This window comes from Erpetoichthys calabaricus, chromosome 5, assembly GCF_900747795.2.
Source record: "Erpetoichthys calabaricus chromosome 5, fErpCal1.3, whole genome shotgun sequence".
NCBI lineage: Eukaryota > Metazoa > Chordata > Cladistia > Polypteriformes > Polypteridae > Erpetoichthys > Erpetoichthys calabaricus.
In genome coordinates this window covers 13,346,801-13,363,860 of record NC_041398.2, presented here as the reverse complement: position 1 = coordinate 13,363,860, position 17,060 = coordinate 13,346,801, and the positions used below count along the sequence as shown (strand labels likewise).

At 43.8% G+C, this 17,060-nt stretch overlaps 2 protein-coding genes and 1 long non-coding RNA gene across 7 annotated transcripts in view; 2 read left to right on the top strand and 1 right to left on the bottom strand.

Annotated features, from left to right (window-relative positions):
- LOC114641741 (zona pellucida sperm-binding protein 4-like) overlaps positions 1-17,060 on the bottom strand; it is a 271,334-nt gene that overhangs the window by 99,235 nt on the left and 155,039 nt on the right. For 3 of the 5 annotated variants that reach the window (XM_051927433.1, XM_051927432.1, XM_051927431.1), the window contains exon 6: positions 10,174-10,271. The exons of 1 other annotated variant lie outside the window; for it this stretch is intronic. In XM_051927433.1, coding sequence (XP_051783393.1) covers positions 10,174-10,271 — 98 coding nt within the window. Of the gene's footprint in view, positions 1-9,214; positions 9,291-10,173; positions 10,272-17,060 lie in introns of all 5 variants that reach the window. One more of the 5 variants, XM_051927430.1, reaches the window with a different exon arrangement.
- LOC114641736 (zona pellucida sperm-binding protein 4-like) overlaps positions 1-17,060 on the top strand; it is a 90,079-nt gene that overhangs the window by 9,916 nt on the left and 63,103 nt on the right. The gene's annotated exons all lie outside the window — the stretch shown is intronic.
- LOC114641735 (uncharacterized) overlaps positions 3,012-17,060 on the top strand; it is a 21,580-nt gene continuing 7,531 nt past the window's right edge. Inside the window, exon 1 of the long non-coding RNA XR_007934904.1 lies at positions 3,012-3,100. This is a non-coding gene — a long non-coding RNA (uncharacterized LOC114641735). The remainder of the gene's footprint in view (positions 3,101-17,060) is intronic.

Below are 17,060 nucleotides of genomic sequence, written 5' to 3'. Positions count from 1 at the left end.
TGTCCATTAATTTAACTTTTTTACGGCGTTTTCCCCTGTTAGTCACCATCTGTCACCAAAGCTCTCCAAATTTCACTGTCCTCACAACCCAACATTGTTGAATGAGAATGATGCATTTTATATAGGCTTCCTGTTAAATTAGCGCAAAAGCTGTCAAATTGACAAAGCGCTGTCAAACAAATACAAGTAGATATTGCTGCAGACCGGAGTATAATGGGCGTGACAAATCAGCCAATCATATATTACATTTGTGTACGTCAGGCACTTATCACCCAATTGCAAATGTAAACGTCGCGGTCAATCACCTTTTTATTCAGCAAATCGCCAATCGGTGTTATTTGTCATTCACGCTCCACTGTAGCCAATTGCCTTACTGATATTTAAAAAGAAAGGTGGGAGTAATTTCTAAAGGTGGACGGTCAGGATAAAGTAACTGTGAGAGACGAAATGTATATTCATAAAATACATCTGCGTCCATTGTGTACTAGTGCCACTATCTACATCTACATCTGTCGAGTGTATTATTACGACTGCAGTGTATGTTTACCACCATCATTTATGGTTAGCAGTTTTGAAAAATAATGATCATAAAAGTTTTGATATGAGATCATTATTGTTACTGAACAACATCTGAAGAAAATTTCAATCAGCATATGAATACAAATTTGTGTCCGCCTAATTGTAATGGATTGAGGTTGACTTAAGTGTGGGCTCTACTTGATTAAGTCAGTCAGATTTAAAGAAATGTTTGACTGTTGTTGTTTACTCGAATGTCCTCATGAAATAGTCGCCTACATTTAACAGGTCTCCTTAAAGATGGGCTGTGAACGTATTACAATTTTAAACTTTGAATAAATCCTCGGAGTTAAATATTTACTTCTATAGTACACAACCCTAAAAATGTGTTTTAGGACCATTGACATGAAAAAGACAAGAACGATCATGTGAGCCTCGGTGGACCGGGAGCCAGTTGCCGCATTCTGGTTTTCTTGAATCGAAGATTAATATGATTGTTAACTTTTGTTAAGACTATTTTATATTTACATATAAATACCGATGCCCTAAGCACTGTGTACTTTGTGTAATAGTTAATCCAGCTGCTGCCCTGTGACCAGCCTGTCCAGCTTTGTCATGTACCAGTTTCCAGTCAGTGCCTGTGGCAGCACAGTTCTGGTGAGACTCCATCTGGGGGACGTCATAACATTTGCCCAGTGTCGTTTCTGAAGATGTTTGTCTTGAAAAAATGTGATGGGCAAACACAATCTGAACTTCACCCCACATAAAACAATGTTAAGATGTCACCAATCTGCTTGATTTCTGGTTTAGAATCCTGAGAATAATTCCAAAGTGGAAAATGGGGTGCTAGTGGTATGGAAAGGTGGCCTCACCCAATCAGTTGGGGCCAGCAGTGATTGTAATGTCCCTGTTTCAGGTGGCTGGTGGCAATGTGACTTACCAGAACACCATGTCTGCTGCCATCAGTGTGAGGAGTGGTCCAGAGGGCTCCATCACCAGGGACAGTGACTAAAAGTAAGGCTTCTGAACCTGCTTCCTCTAACCTTAAATGTGCTCTACCTGCTATGATGTGGTGTTTCTCTCCTCAGGTTGTTCTTCCAGTGCACCTACTTGGGAAGCCAGGATGTGCAAGTGGAGGCTGAGGTGTATACTGTGGCACCACCTCTTCCAGTAGTAGAGCAAGGGCCATTTGACCTGGAATTGGTCATTGCAACAGGTACTGTAGGAGGTGGTGGCTCATTTCATTTGAACAAATGAAGCAATTTTTTAACAATCGGTGGATTTGTAGCTTAGCTGTTAATGCCACCTCCTTTCCATGGTCAGATTCCTCCTATGACTCCTACTATGTGGATGCTGACTACCCAGTGACCAAAACTCTGAGGGATCCCGTGGCTGTGGAAGTGCACATCGTGAACAGGACTGACCCTAACCTTGTTCTGACTCTTGGGTACTGCTGGGTCACCCCAGGACCTTCTGCTTCTAGCCAGCCCCAGTGGAGCCTTCTTGTGAATGGGTAGATGCCCCACTTTGTGAGGGTGGTGTTAGGATTGTCTTGGCTCTTCAGTGCTAAGTTGGGGGTCTGCTTTGCCCAAGTGCACATACACAGGGGACTGTGGACAGCACATCTGGAGTGGCCTACCCAAGTCATTACAAGAGATTTGAGATGTTTGCTTTTGTGGATCCTGTAGCTCAGCGAGTCTTGGCTGAAAAATTGGCTTTCCTTGCCATGTACGGATTCTGCATCATGACTGCTTTTGAGGCTCTTGTGGTCATGTTCCATGTTTCTTTAGGACTTCAGTCTGCAGTGAAGCAGAATCACAGTTCTTGTAAAAGAACTGAGAAGGTGTTGTAGGTGTCCAGTTGTGGAGCTCCTACCAAGTGTGATTTTCCCTTTTCTCTCTGTAGATCTTCATCTACTGTGTTACTGCTGCCTGCTATCCCTTTGCAGCAGAACCCTGTACACAGAGCTGCCCTGCGAGAAGTGAGTAGCTTAATTCAAATGAATTGACCAGAGATGCTGTGATAAACCGATCCAAATCCTATTATGTGATATCATCTACTGTTAAATTCTCCTCCGTAATTCTAAAATTTTTATTTGTATACTGTATTGAGGATTTGTTCTGTTCTGTGTATTGTATTGACCCCCTTCTTTTTGACACACACAGCACCTAGAAAGGGGTCTCTCTTTGAACTGCCTTTCCTGAGGTGTCTTCCATTTTTTCCCTACAAGGGTTTTCTTGTCTTCTTAGAGAGTCGAGGCTGGGGGTCTGTCAAGAGGCAGGGCCGGTTAAAGCCCATTGTGGCACTTCTTGTGTGATTTTGGGCTACACAAAAATAAATTGTATTGTATTGTATTGTATGTTGACTATTTTAGTAGAACATTTACTCCGTATTTGGAATGCATAGCTTTGTTAAATGCAGAGAGGAGTGGAGGCAGTTTGGCTCCTAATGCCTTAGTTGAACTAACCCTTACTCCCTTCTGCTATCAGGATCTGGCAGAGCTGCAGACAATTTGGCATGAATTACTTCATCCAAGAAGAATGTGCTCCTTCACAGTGGTCCAGTGGTCTTTGAGGCTGATCAGGTGCGAAGAATCAGGCTGGAGCAGGAAGGTAACCATCTTGGAGTAGGCCAGAGTTCTACTTCTGGGTTTGGCTGATCCTTTGTCTTCATCCTTCACTGTATGACTTGGAGACTAAATGTCCTTTATCTTCCTCCCACAGCCCCTCTTCCCACTGGATACCTGGTGCTAGGAGTTGCAGCTGCCATGTTGATGGTGGTGCAGATGTTGGCTGTACTTGCTGTGAGGAGGTTGAACTGACAAAAAGTGAATCTGAGGATTTAATAAATTTTCTTAGCTACATGAATGGCTTTAGTATTTTTATTTCATTTTTTTTACTGTGGCAATTTAAAACAAAAACTGAGTTAGAGGGGGACATTGAAGAGTGAGCTGCTGCTTTGGGTTTTGGTTTTATACAAAGTGGGATTTCTGGAGGTTGGCCTGCTCACAACTCCTAGGTGGTAGCACCTGCCGTCACTGAACACTTGCACTGATCCTTCAAATCTTGTGACAGGTCCTGATGCTCCCAGTGCGTCACACAGGTCATGGAAGTGGGACACCCCTCCACTCCCATTCGAAGGATTTGCATGGAATTTGACACTCCTTGTTTTACATTCTGAAGTATTGTGCAGTAAAAAATTGGGCGGATTACCCCTAAATATTGAAATATCATATCATTGTCATTTCTTAGTGGACACCTAGAGCCCAACATGGAGCATCCTGTTAAATTTCACTTTGTCAGTTGGTCAACTAGATAGATAGATAGATAGATAGATAGATAGATAGATAGATAGATAGATAGGAAAGAATTCCCAGCGCATCACGTTTTCCACATTTTGTTATGTCACAGCCTTATTCCAAAATGGATTAAATTCATTTTTTTCCTCCGAATTTTACACACAACACCCCTTAATGACAACGTGAAAAAAGTCTACTTGAGGTTTTTGTAAATTTATTAAAAATAAAAAAATTGAGAAAGCACATGTCCATAAGTATTCACAGCCTTTGTCATGAAGCTCAAATTGAGCTCAGGTGCCTCCTGTTTCCCCTGATCATCCTTGAGATGTTTCTGCAGCTTCATTGGAGTCCACCTGTGCTAAATTCAGTTGACTGGACATGATTTGGAAAGGCACACAATTGTCTATAGAAGGTTCCACAGTTGACAGTTCATGTCAGAGCACAAACCAAGCATGAAGTCAAAGGAATTGTCTGTAGACCTCCGAGACAGGATTGTCTCAAGGTACAAATCTGGGGAAGGTTACAGAAAAATTTCTGCTGCTTTGAAGGTCCCAATGAGAAACTTCAAATATAAAATATAAAACAAAGCAAAAACACTTGTACAAAAATGGTAACGTTTCCATGAATGGGGGGTCTCGGAGACCCCCAACTACATTGTGCTACTGTAGCACTTATTTGCACTAAGGTACTGGGAAGTGGATTCCGGCACATTTTTCAAGACAACACAAAATGGCCGTCTTATTACCTTGAAAGGGAAAGAATTTTAAAATCTGTGACTGGGGGTTTTGGAGACCCCCCCCCATTCATGGATTAGGGTTAAATAATGAATACTGTTAATAATTACACATTGTGACGGAGCAGTGGCACTGCTGCCTTGTAGGGAGTCACATCACTGGTGTTCCCCACCTTTTTATTTTTTTTTACCCCCCTGGTGGGTTTCCATAATGTGCTCCGGTTTCCTTTCAAGGACATGCAGGTCTGGTGGTGCTAAAATGACCCGTGTGTGTGTGCGTTTGTGTTCACCTTGCAATGTCTTGATGCCTCATCCAGGGTTTGTTTCTGCCTCGCGCCTGATGTTTGCTGGAATGGGCACATTCCTGGACTGATGGATGTAATCATTAAACATCCATCCCTTCCAGAGATATTGTGGCAAGGTGCCCATGGAATTTAATGGTGGTTTCAGGAATGAGGAGACACCACACCCCACTCAAAACCACGCTCTAAAACTGCTGACAGTCCCACCCAGCTACCCAGATATCATTTCCATTCACTTCTGTGCACTTTTTAAGGAGACCTCCTACAACAGCTGAACTTCATGAAAAGAAATTTAAGGGAATGTTGGAGAAGAGGTTCGAGTTTTATCATTTACTTCAATTTCACTCGCGCCGGATCAAAAGTTCACTTTTCTGGTCAAGCTGATTTGCGATGACCTTCAAAATCCAAATCACCGGGAAAAGCAGAAATGGATCTCATGCAGAAGAGCATCACGGTCAAGACAAAGCAGCGTCACTACTTTTGTGGACGCCTTTAGCCAAAGCAACTTCCATTGGAGCCGTGCAGTGGCCTTATTTCTAGTGTAGAAATTAATATTTAATGAGGCTTCATATGTAAAGTAGACAGACAGTCCTCAAGTAACAGGCAGACAATCCAGACACCAACCAAGAAACGTGCCGGGCCAATATGATTAAGCACAGGTAACCCAACAGAATGCAGACAGACAGGAACATGAAACACAAAATAATCCTTCCTTTGGTCATTTTGTTCCCCCCCCCCCCCTTTTTTTTTTTAAAAAAAAAAGCCACACTGACCTCCTTTGATCCCAACAGCCCCTGCACCTTCAGTAGAAGGTGAATCAGACCCAATGCAGGGTGTTGCACTTTTAATCTCTAGTAGCACCGTTACAAGCTCATCCAACCACCATTGCTTTATTTAGGCAAAGTACAGCTGCTTATGATTGGCATTGAATTCCAAACCACTCTTTAATGAAACCCCCTAGAGCAGAGGTGGAAAACTCCAAGCCTGGAGGACCGCAGTGGCTGCAGGCTTTCATTCTCACCCTTTTCCTAATCAATGATCAGTTTTCACTGCTACTTAACTCCTTTTACATTCCATTTTAGATAGATTTTCCCTGTTAGAAGAGTTCAGCCCTCTGAATTGATTCCTTTCTTCATTAAAGGACAGCAAAGCAGAAATGAGATGTGAAACAAACTAACAGATTAGCAGCTAAACTGGGGCTTCAAACTCCACTTTCTTAATGAGAATACAATTCTTGATGTTAATTAACCTCATTATTTAATTCCGTGGCTTGTTGCTGCTCTCATTCTGCCACGACACACATGTTGAAAACTGTTTTTCTGTTCTCAGAGCACTGTCAAAATGTTTGGGTGACCGGAGAGAGATCAACCTTACCAAGACCATCATCTCTCTTTAATTTCAGGTATTGTGTAATGGGCACAGGTCATGTGGTGGCTTGTTTTGCTGCCAATTAAAGTATGGGGCCAGAGTCAAATTTAAAGAAGTAACCAGCAGCAAAAACTGTTCAATAATTAAGAAGATGGTAAGAATGAAAGCCTGCAGCCCTTGAGGCCTGGATTTCACCACCCCTGCCCTATTGGTTTGTTGTAAGAATGGTAACAAGTTGATCACTCCTCCTACCAGATGGACACGAGAACTTTAATCTTGGCAGTCCTATTGAGGTAGACATGTGGCCCATTCTCCTTACTCCATTTGAAGACCTCATGGTGGAAAAGCAAGCTGGACTGAAGACAAGCCGAGACTGGTGTATGGAATCAAATTACACTGCTACTGAAGCTGCAAGGCCATGGTTTACCACCATGCAAATCGCATCCTTAAAGACTTTGGCCAAATTACTAATAAATGTGTGAATTAACTCCTGCCTGCTTCTTTACTTAAATTGCTACAGCAGCAGCAAGGCAAGGAAGTGGAAATGCTAAAGTACCCGAGAATGGCACATGCATTAGATAGAGGAAGCAAGGTCACCATAGGACATTAAACCAAGAAGACAAGCTGCACTTCATAACATTGGTCTCCTTGCAGCCAAAGTGACTTTAAAAGATCACAATGGTGTCAGTGGTGGGATTTTTAATCCACAAGCTCTGGCATGGAGGTTTAACACCTTAACCATTACAAAACACACTGCCTTCAGGAGGTCTTTGTTCATGAAAAGATTATACAAACACACTGGACTGCAGGTACATCCAGTTAACTGATGCGAGAATAAATAGTGGAGGTCATTGGTATTTGTAATGATTGATGCTTTCTGGTTCTTAAGGAGATTGCAAGACCAAGGGGTTAGAGAATATAAAGAAGGTGGTTAAGAGGACCAGGGTATACTTTGTGAATTTCCCCTTGCGATTAATATACTCCAGCAGCAGTCAGATACAAAAAACTATTAAAGATTGATTATGCAGGACAAAAAAAAAAAAAACCCGACAGACTAACTTTGTATGTTAAATGTCTTCAATTCCACCCAGGGAGGGGTAGAGTCACATAGTTAGGGGAGGAATGATCTTCTCTGGATGGCAGTGGAGCAGGACAGTGACCGCAGTCTGTCACTGAAGCTACTCTTCTGTCTGGAGAAGTCACGGTTTAGTGGATTCTCCATAATTGATAGGAGCCTTCAGAGTGCCCACTCTACCACAGATGTCAAGCGGTCCAGCTCCATGCCAACAATAAAGCCTGCCTTCCTCACCAGTTTGTCAAGGCGCGAGGCCTCCTTTATGTTGCCTCCCCCACACACCACCCCGTAGAAGAGGGTGCTCACCCCAACCATCTGATAAAACATCTGCAGCATCGTGTTGCAGGACACCAGCCTTTTCAGTATAACCGGCTCTGTCCTTTTGCACAGAGCCTCAGTATTGGCAGTCCAGTCTGAGTTACCATCCAGCTGCACTCCCAGATATTTATAGGCCTGCACCATCTGATCACAGTCACCTCTGATGATCAGAGGTGACTATGAGGGGCCTGGGCCTCCTAAAATCCACCACCAGCTCCTTGGTTTTGCTGCTGTCCAGGTGTAGGTGGTTTGAGTCGCACCAATTAAGTTGTTGATTAGGTCCCTATACTATTAAAAGGAAGACGGAATATATCCAATTTAGGAAATGACCATCACGTGCATGTCAAGAGTTAACTCATCAACCACATTTTGTTAATCCCATTTGTCTGGTACTTATGGAAAGTTACTCCAGTGGGGAACGGGTAGGGGGAGAAGGTTCTGTCGAGTAATGCAATTCACAGGACAAACCATATAAGCAAGGGATAAAACAATTGGAAGAGATTTGGGAGAAAATAAACCCTAGACCAGTGTTTCAACTTAAGTATTTGCGACCCGAGTCAGTTTTCCAATATTTTCTTGAAACCCTAATTCCTATTTTTGCTGCCGATACACTGCTACAATTTTAAAATTTCCCTACTAATACCAAAATTATGCCACATATGGCAACATTCGTGCCCCTTGTTACTTCATGCAGTGGTCTAGGGCAGCAGTTTTCAAACTGGTAGAGGGCATGAAGTCAAGCAACCTACCCTGAAGGCAGAGGTACGAGAGTGGGGATCAAGGGTCACATACAGGAGATGTTGAACACCCCCCCCCCCCCCCGTCATTAGTATTGCAATCTTACAGCTTCACATGCAGACCTCCTACATGCAAACAGTTACTACAAAGTACATAACACAAGCTCCCCCACGGGTCATCTGCAACTACCAAGCAACAACTCCTAAAGAGTTCCTGTGTGCCAAAGAGGTGTGGGCTAACACTTCAAATAACTGAATGGTATTAAAAAAAAAAAAAAAAAAAACCCACTACAAAGCACAACCACCCATCTACTCCTGCACCTGAACAACAAGCACAAATTTTATACCCCAAAAAGGTTTATTAAAATATCAGATTCACTTTTTGACTGTTCAACCTCCTCACAGCAACTACAGCCAAAATCAGGACCACCATCAACATGGCAACTGCAACTCCCAGCACCAGGTATCCAGTAGGAAAAGGGGCTGCGGGAGGAAGACCAAGGACATTTACTCTCCAAGCCATACAGTGAAGGATGAAGACCTCAGATATCTGGCCTACTCCAGTAGGAGGATCAAGATGGTTACCTTCATGCTTCAGCCTGGATGTTTGCACCTGGTCAGCCTCCATGACGACAGGACCACTGTGAAGGAGCACATTCTTCCTGGATGAAGCAATTCTTGCCAACTTGTCTGCAGCTCTGCCAGATCCTGAAAGAATGTGGGGAGAAGAGGGTTACTTCAAAAACCACCTTAGGAGCCATCTTGAGAAACCCAAAAGCTTCCAGACCTCTAACTCTGCATGTTAGAAATATATTCATTCCAAATAACCAGCATCACTGGTCTGTTAGTTTGAAGCATGCTACGCACTTCTTGCAGGGCAGCTCTGAGTACAGGGGTCTGTGGCAGAGGGATAGCAGGCAGCAGCAACACAGTAGATGAAGATCTACAGGAGAAAGAAAGGACAATGGTGAAGCCACACAATCACTCATAGCCCCAGAACTAGAGTCCTTGCCCTATGGATACCCAAAACTAGAGCACACCACAGTATTACTTCAAGTAAGGCCATAGGTGCCTCAAAGCAGCACAAGACAGTATTTCTACCTTTTCAGCCAAGGCTTGCTGAGCTACAGGATCCACAAAAGCAAACATCTCAAACACAAATCTCTTGTAATGACTTGGGTAGGCCACTCCAGATGTGCTGTCCACAGTCACCAAGCTGGTCAAGTAGTTGTCGCCTGTGTATGGGCACCTGGGACAAGCAGGCCCCATAGTTAGCACTGAATAGCCAAAACTATCCCAACACCACCCTCACATGAGGAGGAGCACCTACCCATTAACCAGAAGGCTCCACTGGGGCTGGCTGGAAGCAGAAGGTCCTGGGGTGACCCAGCAGTCCCCAAGAGTCAGAACAAGGTTAGGGTCAGTCCTGTTCATGATGTGCACTTCCACAGCCACAGGATCCCTCAGAGTTTTGGTCACTGGGTAGTCAGCATCCACATAGTAGGAGTCATAGGAGGAATCTGACCATGGAAAGGAGGTGGCATTAACAGCTAAGCTACAAATCCACCGATTGTTAAAAAATTGCTTCATTTGTTCAAATGAAATGAGCCACCACCTCCTACAGTACCTGTTGCAATGACCAATTCCAGGTCAAATGGCCCTTGCTCTACTACTGGAAGAGGTGGTGCCACAGTAAACACCTCAGCCTCCACTTGCACATCCTGGCTTCCCCAGTAGGTGCACTGGAACAACCTGAGAAGAGAAACACCACATCATAGCAGGTAGAGCACATTTAGGGTTAGAGGAAGCAGGTTCAGAAGCCTTACTTGTAGACACTGTCCCTGGTGATGGAGCCCTCTGGACCACTGCTCACAGTGATGGCAGCAGACATGGTGTTCTGGTAAGTCACATTGCCACCAGCCAGCTGAAAACAGGAACTTTACAATTACTGCTGACCAGGAAGTTAGAACAGGATTTGGTGGGGGTGAGGTTACATTTAAATACCCAGCACTCAAGATCACAAGTAGCAGGAGAGCCCCCTGCTCCTATATATCCCCCAGATGGAGTCTCACCTGAACTGTGCTGCCACAGGCACTGACTGGAAACTGGTACACAACAAAGCTGGACATGCTGGTCACAGGGCTGCAACTGCTGTCCACCAACTGGATGGACCCAAGATCCAGAGGAGGAAGGGTCACATTCTCTGACACAACCACCACAAACTGGCCATCCAGGGTGCACTGCACAGTCACTGGCCAAAGCAGACAAGCATGAATATCCAGTAGCAGCCACCTTTGCTCACACACATCCCCCCCAAACCACTCACCATCATTGGCATAGTAGCATGGACTGGTGCTGCTGCTCAAATCATAGCAACAGTTGTTGGCTTCACACTCTGCTGGAGTGATGGATGAAGACCCTCCACAAGGGAGCTTCTCACTGTCGGCAACTGTGCATCTCTCGTTAACAATGACGGCACCGGCTCGCCAATCTGTGAAAGATTCTATTTAGAAGATGGCAGAGACACTCCAGGTGCCAATTTAAAAAAAGCAGTATACCTGGCATAGGGCATGTGAAGGTTTTTACATTTCATCTTGATCCAACGGCAATGGTCATTACATACTGGGAGCCCTAAAGAGAACAGAAGAGGCACAAACCAGGATATACAGCTTGATTAAAAACCACCAACGGCTGAAGTGGCGGCGCTACTCACCTGCTCAGCTACATAACCGTACGGAGAAGAAAAGGGCACCGTTAGTGTGGTGCGACCAGACTGTCCACGGAGAACGATTGCTGGGAGATCTTTGGTCACCTTTACCAATCCAGCTCTCGTCTCTAAGAAATACAAAAAAAGAGGGGGCGACATTTAGTTAAAGAAGCAGGCACGGACAAGTCCCAGTGATTGAAGACACGGCGCACTCACTCTGGATAAAAACGGTCGGAGAGCCTTCAAATGACAACGTCATCGTCTTGTCCTCATCGCATTTCTTAGTCACGCGGACATCCCCTAAGACAAACTGAGCGCCCGACACGCAAACGACCAGCCAGAAAAGACACCAACAATCTAAACACACCATGCTGTAAATGCGCCCAACAGGAACACCACGTGAACAAGAGAAAGCGCGCGCGCGGGTTTAAATCATCTGTGGCGGCGGCGCGTGCACGTGACACGTTAGTGAGAAAGCGCGAGAATGGAGAGCGGGAAATGGGCGGCACTCCTTTAGCTCGTGTGACTTTATTGAGCAATCAGCACGTCACAGCATCGGACTGATCCGTTTAATCGTAGACCGTGCAGAAGTGTCCGCTCTGCGGGGCGACGTGTCTGTTCATTTAATGACCCCCATCAGGAAACATCAAGGAAGAAAAGAAGATGAGAAACGTGACAACTACGTGTATTTATAGAGAGGGACTTTGTAAAAAAGAAGATTTGGGAATAATTCGTTATGTATAATGATTGGGAAATGAAGCCTCGTGAAGCTTTGAGGCTTTCTTTCTATTTGTGCCGAAAAAGCTTTAAAGCCTCACCTCCAGTATGAACACCGACATCTGGTGGTTAACTGAGGTCAAGGCAAGAAATCAATAGCCCAAGTGAAGCGACCTTCGCTGTTTCAGCCTCACGTCACCAGTAAAAGGTCAGAAAAGTCTGTGTTCATTTTATTCTGCTTATGGTACTTGTCCATTAATTTAACTTTTTTACGTCGTTTTCCCCTGTTAGTCACCATCTGTCACCAAAGCTCTCCAAATTTCTCTGTCCTCACAACCTAACATTGTTGAATGAGAATGATGCATTGTATATAATCCATCCATCCATCCATTTTCCAACCCGCTGAATCCGAACACAGGGTCACGGGGGTCTGCTGGAGCCAATCCCAGCCAACACAGGGCACAAGGCAGGGAACCAATCCCGGGCAGGGTGCTAACCCACCGCAGGACACACACAAACACACCCACACACCAAGCACACACTAGGGCCAATTTAGAATCACCAATCCACCTATAATCAACCTGTTAAATTAGCGCAAAAGCTGTCAAATTGACAAAGCACTGTCAAACAAATACAAGTAGATATTGCTGCAGACCGGAGTATAATGTGCGTGACAAATCAACCAATCATATATTACATTTGTGTACGTCAGGCACTTATCACCCAATTGCAAATGTAAACGTCGCGGTCAATCACCTTTTTATTCAGCAAATCGCCCATCGGTGTTATTTGTCATTCACGTTCCACTGTAGCCAATTGCCTTACTGATATTTAAAACGAAAGGTGGGAGTAATTTCTAAAGGTTGTTTTACATTCTGAAATCTTGTGCAGTAGAAAATTGTGCGGATTACCCCTAAATATTGAAATATCATATCATTGTCATTTCTTAGTGGACACCTAGTTCCCAAAATGGAGCATCCTGTTAAATTTCACTTTGTCAGTTAGTCAACTAGATAGATAGATAGATAGATAGATAGATAGATAGATAGATAGATAGATAGATAGATAGATAGATAGATAGATAGGAAAGTATTCACAGTGCATCACATTTTGTTATGTCACAGCCTTATTTCAAAATGGATTAAATTCATTTTTTTCCTCAGAATTCTACACACAACACCCCATAATGCCAACGTGAAAAAACTTACTTGAGGTTTTTGTAAATTTATTAAAAATAAAAAAATTGAGAAAGCACATGTCCATAAGTATTCACAGCCTTTGCCGTGAAGCTCGAAATTGAGCTCAGGTGCATCCTGTTTCCCCTGATCATCCTTGAGATGTTTCTGCAGCTTCATTGGAGTCCACCTGTGGTAAATTCAGTTGACTGGACATGATTTGGAAAGGCACACACCTGTCTATAGAAGGTCCCACAGTTGACAGTTCATGTCAGAGCACAAACCAAGCATGAAGTCAAAGAAATTGTCAGTAGACCTCCGAGACAGGATTGTCTCAAGGTACAAATCTGGGGAAGGTTACAGAAAAATTTCTGCTGCTTTGAAGGTCCCAATGAGCACAGTGGCCTCCATCATCCGTAAGTGGAAGAAGTTCGAAACCACCAGGACTCTTCCTAGAGCTGTCCGGACATCTAAACTGAGCGATCGGGGGAGAAGGGTCTTAGTCAGGGAGGTGACCAAGAACCCGATGGTCAGTCTGTCAGAGCTCCAGAGGTCCTCTGTGCAGAGAGGAGACCCTTCCAGAAGGAAAACCATCTCTGCAGCAATCCACCAATCAGGCCTGTATGGTGGAGTGGCCAGATGGAAGCCACTCCTTAGTAAAAGGCACATGGCAGCCTGCCTGGAGTTTGCCAAAAGGCACCTGAAGGACTCTCAGACCATGAGAAAGACAATTCTCTGGTCTGATGAGACAAAGATTGAACTCTTTGGTGTGAATGCCAGGCGTCACATTTGGAGGAAACCAGGCACCGCTCGTCACCAGGCCAATACCATCCCTACAGTGAAGCATGGTGGTGGCAGCATCATGCTGTGGGGATGTTTTTCAGCGGCAGGGACTGGGAGACTAGTCAGGATAAAGGGAAAGATGACTGCAGCAATGTACAGAGACATCCTGAATGAAAACCTGCTCCTGAACGCTCTTGATCTCAGACTGGGGTGATGGTTCATCTTTCAGCAGGACAACGACCCTAAGCACACAGCCAAGATATGAAAGGAGTGGCTTCAGGACAACTCTGTGAATGTCCTTGAGTGGCCCAGCTAGAGCCCAGACTTGAATCTGATTGAACATTTCTGGAGAGATCTTAAAATGGCTGCGCACCGACGCTTCCCATCCAACCTGATGGAGCTTGAGAGGTGCTGCAAAGAGGAATGGGCCAAACTGGTCAAGGATAGGTGTGCCAAGCTTGTGGCATCATATTTAACAAGACTTGAGGGTGGAATTGCTGCCAAAGGTGCATCGACAAAGTATTGAGCAAAGGCTGTGAATACTTATGGACATGGGATTTCTCAGTTTTTTAATTTTTAATAAATTTGCAAAAACCTCAAGTAAACTTTTTTCACATTGTCATTATGGGGTGTTGTGTGTAGAATTCTGAGGAAAAAAATGAATTTGATCCATTTTGGAATAAGGCTGTAACATAACAAAATGTGGAGAAAGTGATGCGCTGGGAATACTTTCTGGATGCACTGTAGATAGATTATATAGCCTAGGTGGTAGGATTAGATAGATAGATATTGTGAAAAGCATGCCCCCAGCCACAAACACAGACAACAGAATGTCCAAAATGCACAAATTTATTAAACACATTCCCAAAATTCCAACAGTCTAAGTCTCTTTTACTTCTCTAATCTCAATGACATCCTCTCCCCTCCTCACAAGCTTCATCTCCTTCCTCCCAACTCTGTCTCACTTTCTGGAGGGATGCGGCCCCTTTTATAATGACCTGGATGGGCTCCAGGTGCTCATTCTGATGTCACTTCCTGGTGTAGCAGAAGTGTCAGGTGGGCAACCGGTAGCAATCTGGGTGTACTTGGAATTTCTTCCGGCAGCACTTCTTGGTGTGGCGGAAGTGTTGCCATTCAGGCTTCCAACCATGTCCAGGCGCCCCCTGGTGGTGACTCCATCCTCGCAGAGGGTTGGGCTTTGCAGCTCCGTGACCCCCATGCATTCCAGTGAGGCTGCCCACCTGCCCTCCAGGGAGAATATTGTCCCAATTCCGGTCCCCTGCTTCTTCCGGTGTCCTGGTGGGGACACGTCCCTGGGAATGATGATAAGAGATAGATAGATATTATAGCATAGTTTGCTGGATTAGATAGATAGATAGATAGATAGATAGATAGATAGATAGATAGATAGATAGATAGATAGATAGATAGATAGATAGATAGATAGATAGATAGATAGATAGATAGATATGAAAGGCACCATATAACAGATAGATAGATAGATAGATAGATAGATAGATAGATAGATAGATAGATAATTTTTTTTTAAAATGACCTTTATTTTAAACAGTAACAAAAACATTAACAAAACAATATACACATTCAATTAACATAAAAAAAACAAGCGTCATAATAAACAAGAAGCCATACATCCGACCCCAACTACTCCCCCTGTACACTCCTCCTACTCCGCACATTAATAATAACTTTAACAGTTAATAATTCATTAAAACACAAAGACCACCTGTACTCCCCTTTACACTCCTCCTACTCCGCACATCAATAATAACTTTAACAGTAAATAATTCAGTATAACACAAAGACCACCTTTACTCCCCTTTACACTCCTCCTACTCCTCACATTAATAATAACTTTAACAGTAAATAATTCATTATAACACAAAGACCACCTTTACTCCCCTTTACACTCCTCCTACTCCGCACAATAATAACTACATGATGTTGATGCCCACCATTACTGTCTTGTTATTCCCAGTTGAACACCAGTTCTCCCCCCTCCACAGCACACAGTACCTGTCGTGTCCCCCACATGTCGCTAAACATTTCTAAATTGTTAGTTAGTTTATGATACATGAAATCAAGTTTCAGTCTACTTTTAATTAAAATTTTAAAGAGCAGCAGAGCGTCAGTCCCCATAAGGTTCTTCTCTTTGTTTCTCCTTGTTATTAAAATTGCTAACTTGGCTTGTCCTAACAGAAAATTTCCAATAACACATTTATTCTTATTTTTTTGGCAATAATTAATACCAAAGACAAAGCAAATAGTAGAGAACTTAAAACCAAATCCACCAAGAAGAGAGTCCAAGAACCTGAACAACGGCTTCAGCCGTGCACAGTGAATAAACAGATGAAAAATGGTTTCTCTCACAGTACAGAACGGACACTGGTCAGTCTCTGAAACTTTAATCGTAAACAGAAACGAGTTTGTGGCTAAGGCCGAGTGTGTTATCCTCCACTGCAGATCTCCAAGTCTTTTCTGTAATGGGAGTTTATAATAAGCTCTCCATGAAGGTGAGATATTCTCAGAGACCTGCAGTTCCTTCCTCCACAGTGTGTCAGGTAACTCCTTCAATTGATTATAAAATGTCACTTTGACACACAGTTTATACAGTTCTTTTTTGGTAAACAGTTCAAAGTCTTTTTCAACTACAGTACCAAAACGGAGAAGGCGCCCAGGCCTGTCTGTGTGGTCAGTGACATTTGGCCTCACGATAATGGCAGGTGATGTCATCTCTGCCTCTAGTTTGTCCTCACCTTTGAAATATTCGGCACACACAGAACTCGCTCCTGACCTCCTCAGTGCTGTTTTTACCTGGCTGAGAAAAAGTTCAACCAGGCGTATTGATCTGATGCCCAGGACTGTCGCTAGGTGGGCTGGGGTGTGCCAGCACCTCATATCTGTGTTAATCAGGTCAATTATTTTTAAAAGTCTATTGTTCAAAAGAATAGATACAAAAAATTCTGAAAGCAATAATGGGCATTCTATCAGAGGATTCCACACTAAAGGTTCTTCTATGAACCAATTAGTACTCTCCAGATTTAGCCTGGTCCTCCTGAGGTTTCTGTGCCAGATTTGAAGTGCGGAATGATAAAATTTTGGCAACTCAGACCGAACAAACACTGCATTGTTTAAAAAGAAAAAATGTTCAGCAAAATTGAAGCCTCTTACTCTGCGAAATAAAGTAAAGGCCAGCTGTCTCCACGGCAGGTGCTCGGGTCCGTATAAGAGTCGATGTAACATTTGGAGTCTAAATGCCTCCATCTTGCTTAACAAGTCAATGAGTCCCTGACCGCCTTCTTCTACAGGCAGA